The sequence below is a fragment of the Arachis hypogaea genome, chromosome 14, assembly GCF_003086295.3.
Source record: "Arachis hypogaea cultivar Tifrunner chromosome 14, arahy.Tifrunner.gnm2.J5K5, whole genome shotgun sequence".
Taxonomy (NCBI): Eukaryota; Viridiplantae; Streptophyta; class Magnoliopsida; order Fabales; family Fabaceae; genus Arachis; species Arachis hypogaea.
In genome coordinates this window covers 50,955,661-50,978,950 of record NC_092049.1, presented here as the reverse complement: position 1 = coordinate 50,978,950, position 23,290 = coordinate 50,955,661, and the positions used below count along the sequence as shown (strand labels likewise).

Below are 23,290 nucleotides of genomic sequence, written 5' to 3'. Positions count from 1 at the left end.
ACATCTACATTTGTAAACCACTTTTTGGGCCTTTAATTCCCTTTTGTTCTAATTTTAAGCACATCATTCACCCTAAGTAAAAAAAACAAAACCATTTATGACCATGAATTGTATCTTTGATTAGCTTGGGTTTGAGTGTGTGTGCTAATCAAGTGTGTGGGGAATTTATGGGAAGACATTGGTAGTTAGTTTACTTTGGGTGTTCATTGAGAAAATTTGGAAAAATGGGTAAATACTCATGCATCCATTACTTGAAATATATGCATCTCTTCTTGTTGAAAAAAAAAGAAAGAAGAAAAAAAAGAAAGGATAACAAGAATATAAATAAGAGATGCATATGTGGTTGAATCGAAAATATGTGGTTGTTTTGTTATGTATATAGGATGATATAGGATTAGGTAGGATACTTGAGCTAATTAAAGACCCAATCTATTAGCCCACTTAACCATATTAATCCTACCCTTACCTAAGCCCCATTACAACTCACAAAAGTCCTCATGATATTTACATTCATTCCTCAAATATTAGTTGATTGTTAGACGACTTTGAAGAATGAATCTCTCGCGCGATCTAGAATTTTCACAATAAATTCACGTTGTAAATATAGCTTCTACACCGACAAGAATTCCTTTCTTACAAAGTTTGGTTGTCACAAGTAACAAAATCCAATAAAATTTATAACCGAAGTATTTAAACCTCGGGTCGTCTTCTCAAGGAATTGCAGGGAAGTATGATTTATTATTGGTTATGGAAAAAGATATGTTTTTGGGGTTTTTTAATGTATAAGATACAAAGCAAGAATAGTAAATGGAAAAAGGAATAAACTAATAAGTAGAAAAGCTCTTGGCAAGGTATGAGAACTGGAAGTCCTATCCTAGTTATCCTTATCAATTGTGATGAGAATTAGATTTTGCTCCCACTCTAACTACGAAGGTAAGTCAGGTGGATAAATCAATATGAATCCTCAAGTCCTAGTCTTTCCATTGGAAAGACTAGAGTTAGTGGAATCCAAATTAATCAGCAAAGAATTCTAATTTTCAGTCAACACCTCGAGTTTGATAACTCAAGCGTCACCAATCACTTAACCAAAGCCAAAAGGAAAAATTCTAAATTATTTATATCATAAATAAAAGAAACAAATCATAGATCTGAAAATACCTCAAATTATATTAAATAGAATATTCAAATCTAACATGGAAAAGTTGATAAATTAAATTGGAAAAATAAATAAAAGGAACATTGAACCTGAAACTCAAAAGAAATTGTAAGTTGAAATAATAAGAAATCCTAATTCCTTTAAGAGGAATCCTAATCCTAAATCCTAAGAGAGAGGAGAGAGCCTCTCTCTCTCTAAAACTGCATCTAAATTATGAAAAGTGAAATATCCATTGTCTCCCTTCATTCCTCCACTTTGCAGCCTTTAATCTGCGTTTTCTGAGCTTGAAACTAGGCCGGAAATAGCCCAGAAATTGCTGATTGCGAAATCTGCCACGTTGATTTTTGTCACTGCGATGCGTCCGCGTGGAGCACGCATTCGCGTCATCTATATGTACGGACACTATGGGAAATTATATATCAAATCGAAGCCCCAGACGTTAGCTTTCCAACGCAACTGGAACTGCATCATTTGGACCTCTGTAGCTCAAGTTATGTTCGTTTTAGTGCGAGAGGGTCAGGCTGACAACTTTGCAGTTCCTTCAACTTCTTGTATTCCTTCCACTTTTGCATGCTTCCTTTCCATCCTCTAAGTCATTCCTACCCTGTAATCTCTGAAAACACTTAACACACATATCAAGGCATCGAATGGTAATAAGAGAAGATTAAACATATCAAAATTAAGACCAAAGAATCATATTTTCAATCATAGCACAAAATCAGGAAGGAAAACGTAAACTCATGCAAATCATATGAATAAGTGTATAGAAGATTGATAAAATCCACTCAATTGATCACAAGATAAACCATAAAATAGTGGTTTATCAGACTTGTAAATCTTTGAAAAACATGATTAAAAGAGGATTGAGTGATTAAGCCCTAAACATTGAGTGACTAAAGTGTAAACACATCCGCACTACAAGAAAAATACCCATTCAGCCACACTTTTTTTAAGCTACATTTGAAAAACGTAGCCTATTCTATAAATAGGCTATGCTTTTCTCCGTGTTGCCTTTTTATAAGAGAAAAGGATACACAATTGTGGCATCATTTAAAAAGTGTAGCCTTAAGTATTATAGAAATCACTTATAAAACGTAGTCATAGGTTGATATCTATAGATTCACTTTTTCTATCAAAGAGGACGCTTTTAGAAGGTAGCCTATTTGTTAAATTTTGGGTGCATTTTAAAAGTGATGCCTAATGTATCTAGAGCCAAATACACCCACAACACTTACTAATTTTTTTCCTCCTTATCACTAAATCACATTCACGTTCCAGCACGGCAGCACCCTCACTTTCGCAACTCACCCTAACCCTAACTCACCTTCGCCACGCACCCTTTCACACACACACCCAGATCCGAGTGAATGAGTGAACCAGAGGGAGGAGAGGAGGAAGACAGAGATGAGAGCGCGAGCGAGAGACCAGAGAGTGAGAGGGGGTCACCGTTGCAACGCCGCTGCAGCCGCCGCCATCACCGTCGTGGAGGAGGGAGTCCAGAGGAGAGAGAGAGAAAGATGATTCGCAGACTAAATGGAGAGAAAGGACGAAGACGCGACGCGAGAGAGAAGGAGGCTGTTCCGCCGTGCACTATGGTCGCTTCTGGGGTCAATTGAAGCCGCCGCCACTGCTAGGGCTTGCCGTGCTCCTGTCCTCACTTTCTGCTTCTACGATTTACTTCCTGTTCGTACTCCCAACCCCGCTCTCTCTCCAACTTTCATTTCATTCTCATTTCAATTTCAATTTCAATTTCGATGTTTCTGCAGGCGTTTCATCAGTGCCGTTTTTGACGCCAAGGGTGCGGATGCAATTTTCTCCTTTGAAAAGTTCTGCTGCAATCTCCCCAGACCTCTTCTTCAGGTTCTGGTTTCTATTTGGATTACTTTTCTCAATTCGATTTTGATCCATCTGCTAATTAATTGGGTTGATTAATACCAGATCATATATCTCGCCATAATCAATTCAACATATTATTTCATTGTAAAATCGTGTTTAACAGATCATATATGATTAATGTGAATGAAGAACACTAGGTTGAGTTAAATTGAATTGAATCATGGATAAGACATAAGAGCATGTTAGCTGGTTTGGAATCACTTCCAGAAGCTTATCAGCAAAGAATAGTGTCCATGATGGAACAAGTTAGCTGGTAAACATCATTGCTGGATTCTAAATAAATCAATATCTGTTATGTATCATGTTATTAAGATGTGGACACATGTATCTTATGTTAACATTTTAGTCAACGTGAATAACCTTATTATTATTATTATTATCAAATAGTAATGGTATATTAGTTTAGCTAAGTAATAAGTGAGTTTTTATTTTTAGTTATTTGATTACATGTTCTATCTTATAACCCCAAAATCATGTTCACCCCAATTAAATTGTACAAAGCTTGTTGCTGTGACACTGAATAAAAATATGCTATAAAAATTCAGCTAATGATAAATTCTGTCTTGTTAAATTATTTTGGATTTTGATTTTGATGCATTCACCTAATCATCCTTTAAGTCTTGTTTGTTTATACTGATGCTTCTTGAAGGGTTAATTCATCAATAAGAATGGCTTTGCATGATTGCTATTGTCACCATATAAAGTTGACAAATCATAGAAGAACACCAAACTCCTTCAGCTTCTCATCCTCCATTTCGAATCCCAAGTTTCCAAAGAATAAAAGGGAACAGCGTGATTCATCAGAGAATGATGCATATCCCAGGTTCCTGGTTGTAATGCGTCAGACAGAATTGCCTGCATCAAATTCAAAGTATGGTACCAATGGAAAAGCTGTTAGAATGGTACCCTCAAGTGAGGTAGTGAAGAGAAGCACACTGTCAGATAATAAGGTGAAGACAGTGAATGGTGCAAAACAAAATGTTAATGGAGCAGCAACTATTGTAAAAAGAGATGTTAACCCACCCTTGACCAAGGCAGTGAAATCAAGAACCTCTGAAGAACTTCCACCACTGGAGGAGCTCAAGGTTTTGCCCTCGGGCGAAGGCTTCAGTTGGGCTAATGAGAATTACAGTTCTTGGCAGAGATCTATTGATGTTTGGTCTTTTGTGCTTTCTTTGCGTATTCGGGTTCTATTGGACAATGCAAAATGGGCATATATTAGAGGCTTCACAGAAGATAAACAGGTTGGTTCTTACACTTCATTAATTAGTGCTGCTAGAAAAGCAATTTTAACTTTCTTGCAGCACTCAGATTCAGACATAAGACTGTTTTACTTGTGTTTGTTTTTTGCTGATTGGAATTTGTTTGGTTACATTTTTATTTAGAAAAGCAGAAGGCGAAAAATAGCGTCGTGGTTAAGGGAGCGTGTGTTGCAACTTTGTCCAACTTTCATCAAGCTTAGGCAGTTATCATCAACAAGGTCAGATCTATTTCCACGTGAATTTGTGGATGAGCTAGCAAAGTTGCAGGTATAGATTCTTTGACATGAAATGGTAAGTGTTGATTCTTAGATCAATGTATTCTGAATATAAGATTGTTCTTGACAGGACAAGGTCCCTGTCTTCTCTCCAAAGAAAGCAAAAAGCTTCATTGAGAGTGAATTGGGAGCTTCCATTAGCTTACTGTTTAGGGAGTTCGAAGATCGGCCAATAGCCGCTGCTAGTCTTGGTCAGGTAGCATAAGATCAGCCTGCTGCTTACTTTCTCTGAGGATTGATATGATCCAGTAATGATCTTAATACTGTTTAGGTTCATCGTGCTATCCTGCATTTAATTTTATGTTCTTTGCTGATAAGCTTATCGAGCATGTTAGCTGGTTTGGAATCCTTTAAGCTATGTACCTACCTTATTTTAATTTAACTTTTTTACACAAGACAGCTATAAGAAATGCTTGATTACAAGTAAAGCAAGTTGATTCCTTAGTGCCAAACAGAGTTGGAGTTTTGGTTCCAATTTTAGAGTTGTCTTTAGGGATTATTGAGTAACTTTTTAACTTTGAATTTGCTAGTATATTTCTTATAGGAAGGGCGTCTTTGGGAATTGGGAAGGGTATATTAAATTGTGACTAAAAGGAAACCTTTTTACTAGTATACTTTGTTGCAGTATTTATTGTAACTTTGAATCTCTCAATGATTTTTATTGTTGCTTTATGATGTGGAGGCTGTTGTGAGTTATGAGATTGGAGTCATTTTCAGGTTTGATTTGCATTATTTAATTTTCTATAGTGAATGTGATTTCTTTTCAAGTAGGTGCTTCTCTATGTGGATGAGAAGAAAATAGCAGCTTGGTATAAGAAGTGAGGACCTAGAAGATTCATTGGAGTTGTTGATAAAGGCTTGTAGCATGTCCCTTTCATTTCCAAGGCTTGTGATTCCAGCAGCAATCTATGGTATTTCGGTTCTGTCCCATCAGTATTTTACCAATGATTTCTTTGATTTTTAGGTAAAATTTGAAATTTATGCTATAAAATATTTGAAGTGCACATTACTAGACAGAACACATTCTCATTTGCATTAATATATATCGTTAATTTCAACTTGTGCCGGTCATATTTGGGATGTTTGTGTACAAGGCTGCAGTTCTAGTTCAAGTTTATAGAGACAATGAAGACTTGCAATTAGTATTTTCAGAAAATGACTTAATTGAATGATATTTTATTTGAAGGGAAATGAAGAGAGCTACAACCAAAGCTATTCACTGCTTAAAGTCCTTCAAATTTTAATGGTTGAGGCCATTGTTGGCATAGTTAGAGTTGGTCAATTGGTTCTAATAATTACCAGAGGATGCAGCTTTGATATGTCCAGTTTTTATTTTAATTTGTTCATTCTAATTTAAGATTCCAATCATAGTTCTCTATTAATGAACTGAGTTTGATTGAGTTGCAAAAGTATTATATGTAATGTAATATGAATGCAGGCAATAATTAGGGGTGTGACATGGCTTCTACATTATTTTTGGAATGTACACAATTAGCATGTTTATTTGATTCTCGATTTGGTAGTGAATTTGTTTGAAGTTATTTATTATGATGATGAATTATTGATTTGCTGCAGATTGAGCATTAAGATCCAGTTGCATCTGATGCATTCCATGAATGGTAACCGCCAATGATTCAGATTAAGTCTCCATTTGGAACTGGGAACACCGCCAATGCTGATCTGCTCTCTGCTCGCCCAGTCTTCGTCACTGCCTTTATAAGTAAGTGATATGCATTCAAAATACCTGAAAACTTTTAATGATGTTAAAGTTTAAGATTGATTTGAATATTGATCCATTTGCTTGATCTAAATATCTATTGACATGTTATAATCTTCTAGATGTTGTTCTTTGTTATTATTAACAAAGTCTCTGTTGCAATGGTGGATCATGTAAATTTGATTAAAGTGTTGTCAGAATTTTGTTGAAAATTGACAAAAAGAGGTAAGAATTAAGATGTTAGAATTGAGGTTGTGACTAATTGAATGATGATGATGCCGAAAATTCTGATTGTTAGAGTGCAAAATTCATGTGTAAATTCACTTTGCTTGTTTTGTTATTTTTGAAGTTGCAATTTGACTTTTCAACTGTAGTTGAATGAGTGATCTTCTTATAGTGAGAAGATTAATATGTTAATTATTTTTTTCTTGTTGCATTTTTTTCAAATGATAATCATTTTTTTATATAATTATGCAGGATAATTTTGGAGATGTGAATGAAGATTGAGATATTTATCATGATAGTTTATTGGCAAAGATAGAGTGTTCGAAATTGAAAGATGTATGGTTGATGATGATGTCTTTTATTAGAAGATACATTTATATGATATAATATTTTGGTCATTCCTAGTTTATTAGTAGTAAACTCTAAGTACATTATATGAGTATGCTTATTCTAGTTTGAGATATATGAATACTCAAAATTATGATTATCCCAATATTTTTGGTTCATTATATAATTATATTTTGTTTTAGGATAATTTTTATTATTTAAAAATTATTGTATGGTATTATTATATATGTATATTTTTATTTTATAATAATTAACTAATTTAATTAAAAATACAGGATTATATATAATTATATTCTCAAATATTATATTTTAGATAAAAACTATTAGAAATTTTTGTTTATATATATAGAAATTTAAAAAAAAAAAAAGGAACAAAAGGCTACACTTATATAGAGTAGTTATAGGTATACAAAAAAAAAAGAGGGACTTAAGGTTACACTTATAAAAAGTAGCCATGGTATACAATGTGGCTACACTTTACAGGTGATGCAGTAGTGTTGAAAAGCGTAGCTTATTCTGGCAAAAATGGAAGCTGAAAAGCGTAGCCTTTGGTCTTGGACAGTATCACTTGAAAAGCGTACCCTATTCTCAAATGCCAAAAGCGTAGCCTTTGGTACAGAAAAGTGTAGCCTTTGAGAATAGGCAACGGCCGAATAGGAATCACCCCAAAAAGCGTAGCCGTAGCCCAAAAAGCGTAGCCGTAGCCTAAGGCATCATTTTTTTTCACTTTTAGCTACACTTTTCAAATGTACTTGAATGGGTGTTTTTCTTGTAGTGCCGGTGAGGGGTTCAATCGCTCAATTCTATGTTTCCATCCTTTATCTTATGTTTTCTTGCAAGTTGTTGAACTTAATTTTGAAAATATCAAATCAAATCTTTGGATGTGGATCATATTGCATTGATCCCTTGTCTTAGCCCTAGTGATTAATTATTGGAATGATTGAGATTTTTTTGTTTGTTTGTGCCATACTAATTAGGAACCATAGTATAGATATATAGATAGATAGTATTTAGCATAGTCTCTTGCATGTAGTTAGTTGCATTGAATAAATTGCTTACCCTTTGATCATTATCCTTTGATTGTGATTTGCATGAGGACATGCTATTGTTTAAGTGTGGGGAAATTGATGAGTCCATATTTTCCGATATATTTTGGTTTGATTTGAGTGGCTTTCATCACATAAACCCACATTTATTCACCCAAATAACATACTCACTATAAGAAAAATATCCATTCAGCCACACTTTGTTTAAGCTACATTTGAAAAGCATAGCCTATTCTATAATTAGGCTACGCTTTTCTCTGTGTTACCTTTTTATAAGAGAAAAGGATACACAATTGTGGCATCATTTAAAAAGTGTAGCCTTAGGTATTATAGAAATCACTTATAAAGCGTAGCCTTATCTTAAGAACAATGGGTTCACTTTTTACATAAAAAAAAATGCTTTTGAAGCGTAGCCTATTTGTCATGTTTCAGGTGCGCTTTAAACATGTTGTCTAATATAAAAACATCAAATAAACACTTAGTAAAATTTTTTCGCCCTCTTCGTATCCATTCAGCTTCACTCACGCACTCTCATCCTCCCTCAACTCACACACACGAAAGAGAAAAAATCAGAAAGGGGGAGCACAGGAAGAAGAAGAGAAGAGAAGAGAGGAGAGGGGAAGGAAGGAAAGAAAGGATGATGCCACCTAGGGCTCCACCGCCGTCGTTTTCGTTGTTGAGCACCAGTGAAAGAGAGCTCGAGGAAGAGAGAAAACGCGAGGGAGTAGAGAAGAAGGGGGTGCTTGGTCGCCGCTGAAACTCCACCGCCACTGCTAGGGCTTGTTGCCTTCGCTGTTCTGCCACCGTCGGGCTGCTGTTCCGCCGCCAAGGAGCTCAAAGGGAGTACCCCGTGTCACCAGGTAAATTCTCTGTTCTGTATCATCTCTTTCTCGCTCATTCTCTAACTCGCTCTCACTTTTCAGTTCGAAGGTGTGTATGATTTTGATAGTGATGATGAACTGCAATGGCTAATTGAAATAGAGAAGATATGTATTAATTTTCAATTGGTTCTATGAATTTTTGGGGGTTTTGGGGTCTAATTTTAAGTTTTCTAATCTTCTAATTAGTTGTTGTTGTTCTTATATTGTTCCATGTTTTTACTATCATAATTTTGGCGTCAAGCAAAGGATAGATTAAATGGACTTTTTATCTTATTTTCACAAATAATAAATGGGTCTACTCTGCTCTCTAATTGATCTCACTGTAGTTGATTAGTGTCATTTCAGGCCACAAGCAGAGCTAGATCGCTATTTGGAAGCTTCACAAATTAGGGAGAGAGTAGTTGACAGGATTAATAATGTTATTGGAACGTATGAATCAATTGTTTGTACCTTATATTTCTTCAGGGTTTTATTGTTTGTTCATTTCTCTTAATATATAGCTTCAATCTATTGTGTGCTTTATTGATTATAATCCTTTTTCCCTTTTAATTTGTGTATTTCCCATTTCTTTCAGATACAACGATTTGATGCTCAGAATATTTTCAGAATGTGAATCTTCTTTGTCCTTTTCATTGGAGGAGCTGCTACTACTACTGCTACTGCTATTGCTACCTCTCACTCTCACTGTTCTTCTTCTTGTGTTGTATCCTTCTCCTTCTGTAATTGTAATAGTACTTATTGGAGGAAACATAACAAGAATGAGAAGAAGACATAGCAAGGTTGAGGGTGGGAAAGAACACTGAAGAAAACACCATTGCTATTTTGGTATTATGAACTTATGATCAGTACCAATATTTTTCTCTTTTTAGTATCGTTAGCTTCTCTGGGTATGATTTTCTTAATGCAAATTCTGAATCTCTTAATGCACATTGCTTAGGTTTTTCAATGCGTATATATTTTGGTTTTGCCAAATTCAGAAAAGTTTCTAAGTGACATTCTAAATTATTAGTAATGTCCTAATTGTTGGTAATGTAAAAACATTTCTGTTGTTTCCTTGATAGTCTTACTTCATGCATACATCAGTAGATGAACTTAGTTCATGAGGTCCTACAAAATATAAGTACATTTTGCACCTGTTGAAGTATTTACCATATTTTATATTTTATGAGCATTCAAATCTATCAGACAATTGCTGTGGCAATGCAATTTTCTATTTTTTTATGGTTTTTGATTTGCCGTCTCTGATTTTTGCTCAGGTCAATGCTTCTAATGTCATTATATTGGAGGGAATTCTTGTATTCCATGATCAGGATGTCCGGGATTTAATGAACATGAAGATCTTTGTTGACACAGGTTTGTTTGTTATGTCCCATCGCATGTCATGTATTTTTATAAAATACTGGGAATTTATTGGGAAAAATTTCCATCTCTATTTCTAACGTCCTCTTGTTTTGAATCGCATTTATGCAAGTGCTTTTAAAAAATAAATTGAAATGGAAACTTTTCCTATTAGATTGGTTGCCAGCTTAGGTTTGAATATCACTATGCATTATACAAAATCTATTATTCTTACACTGTATGAAAGCTTTCCCTTGTTCCTTATTAACTCTAATTTTATCTTTAACTGTCAATTGTTTGCAGATGCTGATGTTAGACTAGCTCGTAGGATTAGACGTGACAAAGTGGAGCGAGGGAGGGACATAAACTCTGTTCTTGAACAGGTATTGCCAACAATATTCTCAGTAACCACAGTTTAATTGCACCTAGGCTAATAATGAGTATGAATTCTTATATATATATATATATATATTTTAATAAGTTTGAAGCATGAGATTTGGATTGATAAGTTATATGCTAGACTATGTCAGTTGATATGTATGAAGAGTAGTTTGATCTAAGAGGGAAAGCTGAGTAAGGTATAGAATTAATGGGATATGCATATATTAATGTGAAATAGGCTAAAGGAATTAGTAAAATGATATAGTTGTATTAGCTGTAATGCTGTGAGAATTTATTGAGATTAGTTGAACAAGCCTATGGATGTTAGGATATCCTTGTTTTCAAATGAAATGTGAACAATCACTTCTAAGATTTATATCTTACTGCCTACAATGCTGATTTTGTAGTACGCAAAGTTTGTTAAGCCTACTTTTGATGATTTTGTTCTACCGTCAAAGAAGTATGCTGATGTGATCGTTCCTCGGGGAGGTGATAATCATGTTGCCATTGATTTGATCGTGCAACATATCCGCACAAAGCTTGGTCAACATGATTGATGAGCGGATATTTTATACACTTTTTGGGGTTAATTTCATATAGTTTTTAGTATGTTTTAGTTAGTTTTTAGTTTATTTTCATTAGTTTCTAGGAAAAATTCATATTTCTGGACTTTACTATGAGTTTGTGTGTTTTTCTATAATTTCAGGTATTTTCTGGCTGAAATTGAGGGAGTTGAGCAAAAATCTGATTCAGGCTGAAAAAGGACTGCTGATTTTGTTGGATTCTGACCTCTCTGCACTCGGAATGGAATTTCTGGAGCTACAAGAGTCCAAATGGCGCGCTTCCAATTGCGTTGGAAAGTAGACATCCAGGGCGTTCCAGCAATATATAATAGTCCATACTTTGCTCAAGGATAGATAACGTAAACTGGCGTTCAACGCCAGTTCCATGTTGGAATCTAGCGTCCAGCGCCAGAAACAAGTTACAAGTTGGAGTTCAACGCCAGAAACAGGATACAACCTGGCATTGAACGCCCAAAACAGCCCATGCACGTGAGAAGCTTAAGTCTCAGCCCCAGCACACACCAAGTGGGCCCCAGAAGTGGATTTCTGCACCATCCATCATAGTTTACTCGTTTTCTGTAAACCTAGGTTACTAGTTTAGTATTTAAACAACTTTTAGAGATTTATTTTGTATCTCATGACATTTTAGATCTAAACTTTGTACCTTTTGACGGCATGAGTCTCTAAACTGTATTGTTGGGGGTGAGGAGCTCTGCTGTGTCTCGATGAACTAATGCAAGTATTTCTATTTTCCATTCAAACATGCGTGTTCCTATCTAAGATATCCATTCGAACTTCAATATGAATGTGATGAACGTAACAATCATCATCATTCCTCCACGAACGCGTGCCTGACAACCACTTACGTTCCACTGTAGAAGGAATGAATATCTCTTAGATCTCTTAATCGGAATCTTCCTGGTATAAGCTAGATTGATGGCAGCATTCAAGAAAATCCGGAAACTCTAAACCTTATCTGTGGTATTCCGAGTAGGATTCAGGGATTGAATGACTGTGACGAGCTTCAAACTCGCGAGTGCTGGGCGTAGTGACAGACGCAAAAGGATAGTAAATCCTATTCCGGTACGATTGAGAACCTGCAGATGATTAGCCGTGCGGTGATAGCGCACCTGGACCCTTTTCACTGGAAGGATGGATAGTAGCCATTGACAACGGTGATCCACCAACACATAGCTTGCCATAGGAGGACATGCGTACGTGAATCAGAAACAGAGGAAAGCGGAATTTCAGAAGACAAAGCATCTCCAAAACTCCAACATATTCTCCATCATTGCATACAAGTATAATTTGTGTTTTGCCCTTTTATTCCTTGCAATCAAATTTGATAAGTGAATTATTTTATTGTTTTCCTGACTAAGAGTTACCAGATAACCATAGATTGCTTCAAGCCAACAATCTCCGTGGGATCGACCCTTACTCACGTAATGTATTACTTGGATGACCCAGTGCACTTGCTGGTTAGTTGTGTGAATTTGTGAAGAACTGTGATTTCCAATTTCGTGCACCAAGTTTTTAGCGCTGTTGCCGGGGATTGTTTGAGTTTGAACAACTGACGGTGAATCTTGTTGCTTAGATTAGGAAAAATTTTTCTTTTTGGTTTAGAGTGTTCTAATATTGTTTTTGGTTAAAATTTTAGAATCCTTATTTTTTTTCTTTCAAAAAAAAATTTTCGAAAATTATATTTTTATAATTGAATTTTTTTCTTGTTTGATCTTTAGTTTTTCTTATTTTTCTTGTGCCTTTTCAAAACATTAGTTTTCAAAAAAAATAAATTTTTCATTCTTTGTTATTTAAAAATACTTCTTCAAAACAAGTGTTACATTTATAACTCAGTTGGCTAGAGCGTTAGTCTGTGTTCTTGGCAATTGGGTCAGAATCTTTTATATTCTTTTCAAAATCTTCTTTTTCAAAAATAATTTTTCTATCAAATCTTGTGCCAAACTTTAAGTTTGGTATTTTCTTGTTGATTTTTCTTTGTTTTTCGAAAATTTTAGTTTGGTTTTCTAAAAATTTTAAGTTTGGTGTTCTTTCTTCATGTTCGTGTGCTCTTGTGAGTCTTGAAAGTGTTCTTGAGTTTTCCTTGTGTCTTGATCTTAAAATTTTTAAGTTTGGTCTTCCTTGGTGTTTTCCCTCCAAAATTTTCGAAAACAAGGAGCATTAGATCTAAAAAATTTTAAATCTTGTGCTATCTTATTGTTTTTCTCTCTCCTCTTTAAATTCAAAAATATATTCTCTCTCTATTTTAAAGCAAATTTTCGAAATTTACCTTTAAGATTCAGATTTTTATTTTAAAATTTAAAACCTTTTTCAAAAATCATCATATCCTTTTCAAAATTTCCTAACCACTCTCTCTCTCCTCATTTTTTTCGAAAATCTTCACCCATTTTTATTTATTTTAATTTATTTTGTTTTCGAAATAAATAAATAATTAAATAAATAAAAATATTTTTCTTCTATTTTACATCATCTCCCTTTCTCCATCATGGACCTAAGCGGAAATGAACAGTCCAGGAGGACTCTGGGGTTATATGCTAACCCCTCTACTGCTTCATATAGGAGCAGTATCTGCATACCCTCCATTCGAGTCAGTAGCTTTGAGTTGAATCCTCAGCTCATTATCATGGTGCAGCAAAGTTGCCAATATTCCGGTCTTTCAACGGAAGAACCTACAGAGTTTCTGGCACAGTTTTTATAGATTGCTGACACAGTACATGATAAGGAAGTAGATCAGGATGTCTACAGATTATTACTGTTTCCATTTGCTGTAAAAGACCAAGCTAAGAGGTGGTTAAATAACCAACCTAAGGCCAGCATAAGGACATGGAAACAGTTGACAGAAAAATTCCTGAATCAATACTTTCCTCCAAAACGGATGACACAGCTAAGGCTGGACATCCAAGGCTTTAAACAAGGAGATAATGAATCTCTTTATGATGCCTGGGAGAGATACAGAGAGATGCTACGAAAATACCCCTCTGAAATGTTTATAGAGTGGGTTCAGTTAGACATCTTCTACTGTGGACTTGCAGAAAGAGCTCAGATGTCTCTAGATTACTTAGCTGGTGGATCTATCCACATGAGAAAGACAATTGAAGAAGCTCAAGAGCTCATTGATACAGTTGCCAGAAATCAGCCTCTGTACCTAAGCAGTGACCCTTCCATGAAAGAAGAGGTTAAAACAGTAACTGCTGAACTCAGTCCTGTAAAACAAGCTGCTGAATTCAATTAGCAATTGGACTTTCTAACAAAGCAGTTAGCCGAATTCAAGGATAGACTACAAGAGACAAGGATGGCTAATATAAATATGGAAGAACAATTGAAGCAAACAAAGCAGCAGCTGTCAAAACAAATAACAGAAGAATGCCAAGCAGTTCAATTAAGAAGTGGGAAGACATTAAATACCCCACCTCAAGGCAGCAAGAAGCCAAGAAATGAGCAAACCACCCAAAATCTACCTAAGGACAGTAAAAGCCCAGGTAAAAATAATTCTGGCGCTAAAACGCCAGAAATTGGGTGGAAGGCTGGCGCTGAACGCCCAGACTATGCTCAGGACTGGCATTCAACGCCAGAAACAAGCAAGGATCTGGCGTTGAACGGCCAAAAGAAGCACAGTTCTGGCGTTCAGACGCCAGGAACAGATGAGGAGCTGGCGTCTAACGTCACTCCAGCTTCTAACTCTGGCACTCAATTGCTAGTGAGGGATCAGACACACACAAGTGCTGATGATAAAACATCTAAAAAGGCTTCTTCAACCACTTCTGTAGGAAATAAACCTACAGCAACTAAGGTTGAGGAATATAAAGCCAAGATACCTTATCCTCAAAAGCTCCGCCAAGAGGAGCAGGATAAGCAATTTGCTCGCTTTGTAGATTATCTTAGGACTCTTGAAATAAAGATTCCATTTGCAGAGGCACTTGAGCAAATACCTTCTTATGCCAAGTTCATGAAAGAGATCTTGAGTCATAAGAAGGATTGGAGAGAAACTGAAAGAGTTCTCCTCACTGAAGAATGCAGTGCAGTCATTCTGAAAAGCTTTCCTGAAAAGCTTAAAGACCCTGGGAGTTTTCTGATACCATGCACATTAGAAGGTAATTGCACCAAGACAGCTTTATGTGATCTTGGGGCAAGCATCAACCTAATACCTGCATCCACTATCAGAAAGCTTGGTTTAACTAAAGAAGTTAAACCAACCCGGATATGTCTCCAACTTGCTGATGGCTCCATTAAATACCCATCAGGCGTGATTGAAGACATGATTGTCAGAGTTGGGCCATTCGCCTTTCCCACTGACTTTATAGTGTTGGAAATGGAGGAACACAAGAGTGCTACTCTCATTCTAGGAAGACCCTTCCTAGCAACTGGACGAACTCTCATTGATGTCCAACAAAGGGAAATAACCCTGAGAGTCAATGAGGATGAGTTTAAGTTGAATGCTGTCAAAGCCATGCAGCATCTAGGCACATCAAAAGACTGCATGAAAGTTGATCTTATTGACTCTTTGGTAGAAGAGATCAACATGGCTGAGAGTCTCGAATCAGAGTTGGAAGACATCTTTAAAGATGTTCAGCCCGATTTGGAGGATTCAGAGGAAATGAAAGAGCCTCTGAAATTTCCTCTGGAAGAGGAAAAACCTCCTAAACCCGAGCTCAAACCATTACCACCATCCCTGAAATATGCATTTCTGGGAGAAGGTGACACTTTTCCAGTGATTATAAGCTCTGCTTTAAATCCACAGGAAGAGGAAGCACTGATTCAAGTGCTAAGGACACACAAGACAGCTCTTGGGTGGTCCATAGGTGACCTTAAAGGCATAAGCCCAGCTAGATGCATGCACAAAATCTTATTGGAGGATAATGCTAAACCAGTGGTTCAACCACAGAGGCGGCTAAATCCAGCCATGAAGGAAGTGGTGCAGAAAGAGGTCACCAAATTACTGGAGGCTGGGATTATTTATCCTATTTCTGATAGCCCCTGGGTGAGCCCTGTTCAAGTTGTCCCCAAAAAGGGAGGCATGACAGTGGTTCTTAATGAAAAGAATGAACTGGTTCCTACAAGAACAGTTACAGGGTGGCGTATGTGTATTGACTACAGAAGGCTCAATACAGCCACCAGAAAGGATCATTTTCCTTTACCATTCATAGACCAGATGCTAGAAAGACTGGCAGGTCATGATTATTACTGCTTTTTGGATAGCTACTCAGGCTATAACCAGATTGCAGTAGATCCCCAGGATCAAGAGAAAACAACATTCACATGTCCATCTGGAGTGTTTGCTTATAGAAGGATGCCGTTTGTGCTGTGTAATGCGCCTACAACCTTCCAGAGATGCATGCTCTCTATTTTCTCTGATATGGTGGAAAAATTTCTGGAAGTCTTCATGGATGACTTCTCAGTATATGGAGACTCATTCAGCTCCTGTCTTGATCACCTGAAACTAGTTCTGAAAAGATGCCAAGAGACCAACCTGGTTTTAAACTGGGAAAAATGTCACTTTATGGTGACTGAAGGGATTGTCCTTGGGCATAAAATTTCAAACAAGGGGATAGAGGTGGATCAAGCAAAAATAGAGGTAATTGAAAAATTATCACCACCTGCCAATGTTAAGGCAATCAGAAGCTTTCTGGGGCATGCAGGATTCTATAGGAGGTTTATAAAGGATTTTTCAAAAATCGCAAAACCTCTGAACAATCTGCTAGCTGTTGACACGCCATTTGTGTTTGACACAGAGTATCTGCAGGCATTTGAAACGCTGAAAGCCAAGCTGGTCACAGCACCAGTTATTTCTGCACCAGACTGGACATTACCATTTGAGCTAATGTGTGATGCTAGTGATCACGCCATTGGTGCAGTATTGGGACAGAGGCATGACAAGATTCTGCATGTCATTTATTATGCTAGCCGCGTTTTAAATGACGCCCAGAAAAATTACACAACCACAGAAAAAGAATTGCTTACAGTGGTTTATGCCATTGACAAGTTCAGATCATACTTAGTAGGATCAAAAGTGATTGTGTATACCGACCATGCTGCTCTTAAATATCTACTCACAAAGCAGGATTCAAAACCCAGGCTCATCAGATGGGTGTTGCTTCTGCAAGAGTTTGATATAGAAATAAGAGACAAAAAAGGGACAGAGAACCAAGTGGCTGATCATTTATCCCGGATAGAGCTAGTAGAAGGGACATCCCAACCCTCTCTTGAGATCTCTAAGACTTTTCCGGATGAGCAATTATTTGCCATTCAGGAAACACCATGGTTTTGTAGACATTGCAAACTATAAAGTTGCAAGGTTCATACCCAAAGAGTACAACAAGCAACAAAAGAAAAAATTAATCACTGATGCAAAGTACTACTTGTGGGATGAACCCTATCTCTTCAAGAGATGTGCAGGCGGAATAATCCGTAGGTGTGTTCCTAGAGAAGAAGCACAGAGGATCCTATGGCATTGCCATGGATCACAATATAGAGGCCATTTTGGAGATGAGCGAACAGCCACCAAGGTCCTCCAATGTGGCTTCTATTGGCCCACACTCTATAGAGATTTCCGAGAGTTTGTACGTAACTGTGACAGTTGCCAAAGAGCTGGTAATCTGCCTCATGGTTACGCCATGCCTCAACAAGGAATCTTGGAGATTGAGTTGTTTGACGTATGGGGAATTGACTTCATGGGACCTTTCCCACCATCATACTCAAACATTTATATTCTGGTGGCAGTAGACTACATATCAAAATGGGTAGAGGCCGTTGCCACACCCACCAATGATACTAAAACAGTGCTGAAGTTCCTCTAGAAATATATCTTCAGCAGGTTTGGGGTCCCTAGAGTACTAATCAGTGATGGGGGCACTCACTTCTGCAACAAACAGCTTTACTCTGCCATGGTCCGGTATGGGATTCGCCACAAGGTGGAAACTCCATATCATCCACAAACTAATGGGCAAGCTGAAGTCTCTAACAGAGAGCTAAAAAGAATCCTAGAACGGACTGTAAATACCCATAGAAAGGATTGGGCAAGAAGCTTGGATGATGCTCTGTGGGCATACAGAACAGAATTCAAGACTCCTATAGGGACCTCTCTATACCAACTTGTATATGGTAAGGCATGTCACCTGCCCGTGGAACTGGAACATAAAGCCTACTGGGCAACCAGATTCCTGAACTTTGATGCCAAATTAGCTGGAAAAAAAAGATTGCTTCAGCTAAATGAGCTAGAGGAATTCAGATTCACTGCTTTCGAAAATGCCAAGCTTTATAAAGAGAAATAAAAAAAGTGGCATGACAGAAAGCTGTCATCTAGAATCTTTGAACCAGGACAGAAGGTTCTGTTGTTTAACTCTAGACTCAGGCTATTCCCCGGGAAACTGAAATCCCGGTGGAGGGGACCATATGTGATTACAAGTGTATCACCATATGGTTATGTGGAACTTCAAGATTTTGATTCTGATAAGAAGTTCATTGTTAATGGACAGAGAATCAAGCACTATCTTGAAGGCAATATTGAGCAAGAGTGCTCAAGACTGAAGCTAAATTAAAAGCTCAGCAAGGTCCAGCTAAAGACAATAAAGAAGCGCTTGCTGGGAGGCAACCCAGCCATGGGGCATCACTTCCTCTAAGCATTTTGCCCTATTCTTGATTTTATTTGTTTATATAAAGTTCATTGATACTAAGGTAAAGAGTCAATTGTATAAGTTTTCAGGGTTACAGAAGGATTCTGCACACAAAACAGAGAAAAAGAGCTCACTAGCAAGAAAATGCCAGTAAAAATCTGTTTTGGGTGTTCAACGCCCAAAAGAAGCATCCACTGGGCGTTGAACGCCAGTAAGGATAGCCATCTGGGCGTTAAACGTCAGAAAGAAGCTCCTTCTGGGCGTTTAACGCCAGATTTACAACGTCCTGTGCGTTCAGAAAAACGCCCAGTGACAAAGGAGTTCCTGGCGTTTAACGCGAGAAAGAAGCAACAGCTGGGTGTTGAACGCCCAGGAGAAGCAGCAGTTGGGCGTTGAACGCCCAAAACATGCAGCGTTTGGGCGTTCAAACGCCAGGATGGTGGGGAGGAGGTAAATTCGTTTTTTCTTCATATTTTTCATTTTAATCTTAATTTTCATGTTTCAATTCATGATTTCTTGCATAAACATGTTACAATCCCTAATTTCTAAAAACCCTTCTTTAAAAATATTAAATGTATCTTAATCATAAGCACAAATCCTTTTTTTCAATCTAATTCAACTCTTTTTCAAAATTTTCAAAACAAATCTATCTCTTTTCATTCAAAAATCTTTTCAACTAATCAATATCTTTTTCAAATCTCCATATTATCTTTTTCAAAAATCCAATTTTATCTTTTTTAAATATCTTTCATATCTTTTCAATTTTAAATTATATCTTTATTTATCATACTTATTTTTTTTTTAAAATCATATCTTCTATCTTATCTTTCTCCCTATTTTCGAAAACCGCCCCTCCCTTTTAAAATCCCATTCGGCCTCCTTCTTCTCATCCACCATCCTACACTAGCTCTCCTTCTATCCCTCTCCTTTCTTTTCTTTTGCTTGAGGACAAGCAAACCTCTAAGTTTGGTGTGTTTATCCGTGATCACTAAACCATACCCACTAAGATCATGGCTCCTAAAGGAAAATAACCCACTCCAAGAGGCAAGAAAGAGAGTGTTCCAAAACCACTTTGGAATCAAGGGAAGTTCTTAATTAAAGAACATTCAGACCATTATTACAAAATAATTGGTCTAAGATCAGTGATCCCGGAAGTATGATTCGATCTGAAAGAAGACGAATATCTGGAGATCCAGGAGCAAATTCGAATCAGGAACTGGGAGATCCTAGCTAATCCTGAAACGAAAGTGGGAAGGAATATGGTCCAGGAGTTCTATGCTAATATGTGGCAAACAGACAAGCAAAGACTATCTAGATCTGCTCTCTATGACTATCGGACCTTGGTCAGAGGAAAGATTGTTCATACCCACCCTGACAAGATCAGGGAGATCTTAAAGCTACCTCAGCTGAAAGATGATACAGACTCCTTCAATAGGAGAATGATGAGAACAGACAAGGGCCTGGATAAGATTCTAGAGGATATATGTATCCCTGGAGCCAGGTGGACCACCAGCACGAAGGGTGTCCCAAATCAACTCAAAAGAGAAGATCTCAAACCAGTCGCCAGAGGATGGCTGGACTTCATTGAGCATTCTCTGCTGCCCACTAGCAACCGTTCTGAAGTCACTATTAGAAGAGCAGTGATGATCCATTGCGTCATGATGGAAAAAGAAGTGGAAGTTCATCAACTGATTTCAACTGAATTTTACAAAATTGCAAACAAAAATTCCAAAGATGCCAGGTTGGCTTATCCAAGCTTGATTTCTATGCTCTGCAAGGACACTGGAGTAAGGATGGGAATAACTGAGTATATCTCAGTTGAGCGGCCAATCACCAAAGCATCAATGGAAAAACAACAAGCACAGGATGACCCCATCAAGAAGAGAACACAGGAAATTCTCCCAAAAATCCCTCAATCTGAATACTGGGAGTATCTTGAAACATCTATTACCAAGATGCAAGAAGCTATGGAACAAATAAAGAAAGAACAGAAGGAACAAAGTAGCATTCTTTGCTATTTGCTTAAAGAACAGGAGGAGCAAGGACGTGATTTAAGGGAATTGAAGCGCCAGAAATTATCTCTTGAAGGACCAAGCACCCCACAGATTAGAGGAACATCCACTTCCTAGAACAAAGGTTGTTAAATTCCAATCTTAGCCTTAACTCTGTGATAACTATTTTTATTTTAGTTTTACCTTAGGAGTCATATAGTAGTAATTAGTATCTATATTTTTGATTTTATCTCCAATTAAGCTATAATTTAATTTTATCATCATCATTAAACATGAATAAAATAGAAGAATTTTTTTAGAATAAGAGGCAATACTTTTCGAGTTTTTAATAAGAAAAATTCTAATTATTTGCATGTGGTGGCAATGCTTTCTGTCTTCTGAATGAATGCTTGAACAGTGCATATTTCTTTTGAATTTGATGTTTAAGACTATTAAATATGTTGGCTCTTGAAAGAATGATGAACATGAGACATGTTATTAATAATCTGAAAAATCATAAAAATGATTCTTGAAGCAAGAAAAAGTAGTGACTACAAAAGCTTACAGAAAAAAAAAAAATATATATATATATATATATATATATATATATATATATGTATATATATAGAGAGAGAGAGAAAGAAAAAGAAAAAGCAAGCAGAAAAAGCCAAAGCTCTTAAAACCAAGAGGCAAGAGCAAAAAGCCAATAACCCTTAAAACCAAAAGGCAAGGGTAAATAAAAAAGATCCCAAGGCTTTGAGCATCAGTGGATAGGAGGGCCTAAAGGAATAAAATCCTGGCCTAAGCGGCTAAACCAAGATGTCCCTAACCATGTGCTTGTGGCGTGAAGGTGTCAAGTGAAAACTTGAGACTGAGCGGTTAAAGTCAAGGTCCAATGCAAAAAGAAGAGTGTGCTTAAGAACCCTGGACACCTCTAATTAGGGACTTTAGCAAAGCTGAGTCACAATCGGAAAAGGTTCACCCAATTATGTGTCTGTGGCATTTATGTATCCGGTGGTAATACTGGAAAACAAAGTGCTTAGGGCCACGGCCAAGACTCATAAAGTAGCTGTGTTCAAGAATCATCATACTGAAATAGGAGAATCAATAACATTATCTGCATTCTAAGTTCCTATAGATGCCAATCACTCTGAGCTTCAATGGATAAAGTGAGATGCCAAAACTAAGATATTATTGCCATAGATGCCAATCATTCTAAGTTCCTATAGATGCCAATCACTCATCTGATTAGAATATGAGCATCACTCAAAAACTCTGAGATATTATTGCTTCTTGACTTATTAGTAGTCTATTTTATTTATCTAGTTGCTTGGGGACAAGCAACAGTTTAAGTTTGGTGTTGTGATGAGCGGATATTTTATACGCTTTTTGGGGTTAATTTCATATAATTTTTAGTATGTTTTAGTTAGTTTTTAGTTTATTTTCATTAGTTTCTAGGCAAAATTCATATTTCTGGACTTTACTATGAGTTTGTGTGTTTTTCTATAATTTCAGGTATTTTCTGCCTGAAATTGAGGGAGCTGAGCAAAAATCTGATTCAGGCTGAAAAAGGACTGCTGATGCTGTTGGATTCTGACCTCTCTGCACTCGGAATGGAATTTCTGGAGCTACAGGAGTTCAAATGGTGCGCTTCTAATTGCGTTGGAAAGTAGACATCCAGGGTTTTCCAGCAATATATAATAGTCCATACCTTGCTCAAGGATAGATGACGTAAACTGGCATTCAACGCCAGTTCCATGTTGTAGTCTAGCGTCCAGCGCCAGAAACAAGTTACAAGTTGGAGTTCAACGCCAGAAACAGGTTACAACCTGGCGTTGAACGCCCAAAACAGCCCATGCACGTGAGAAGCTTAAGTCTCAGCCCCAGCACACAGCAAGTGGGCCCCAGAAGTGGATTTCTGCACCATCTATCATAGTTTACTCGTTTTCTGTAAACCTAGGTTACTAGTTTAGTATTTAAACAACTTTTAGAGATTTATTTTGTATCTCATGACATTTTAGATCTAAACTTTGTACCTTTTGACAGCATGAGTCTCTAAACTCCATTGTTGGGGGTGAGGAGCTCTGCTGTGTCTCGATGAACTAATGCAAGTATTTCTGTTTTCCATTCAAACATGCGTGTTCCTATCTAAGATATCCATTCGCACTTCAATATGAATGTGATGAACGTGACAATCATCATCATTCCTCCACGAACGCGTGCTTGACAACCACTTACGTTCCACTGTAGAATGAATGAATATCTCTTAGATCTCTTAATCGGAATCTTCGTGGTATAAGCTAGATTAATGGTAACATTCAAGAGAATTCGGAAAGTCTAAACCTTGTATGTGGTATTCCGAGTAGGATTCAGGGATTGAATGACTGTGACGAGCTTCAAACTCGTGAGTGCTGGGCGTAGTGACAGACGCAAAAGGATAGTAAATCCTATTCCGGTACGATTGAGAACCTGCAGAAGATTAGCCGTGCGGTGATAGGGCACCTGGACCCTTTTCACTGGAAGGATGGATGGTAGCCATTGACAACGGTGATCCACCAACACATAGCTTGCCATAGGAGGACA

The 23,290-nt window shown here is 37.1% G+C and overlaps 1 protein-coding gene across 1 annotated transcript; it reads left to right on the top strand.

Annotated features, from left to right (window-relative positions):
* Nucleotides 1–2,689: 2,689 nt before the first annotated feature.
* LOC112742593 (uncharacterized) lies at nucleotides 2,690–4,437 on the top strand. Its single transcript, XM_072215783.1, has 3 exons — nucleotides 2,690–2,843; nucleotides 2,923–3,016; nucleotides 3,702–4,437. Exons 1-3 carry the CDS (start codon nucleotides 2,690–2,692, stop codon nucleotides 4,435–4,437), a joined length of 984 nt encoding a protein of 327 aa, XP_072071884.1.
* Nucleotides 4,438–23,290: the final 18,853 nt, after the last annotated feature.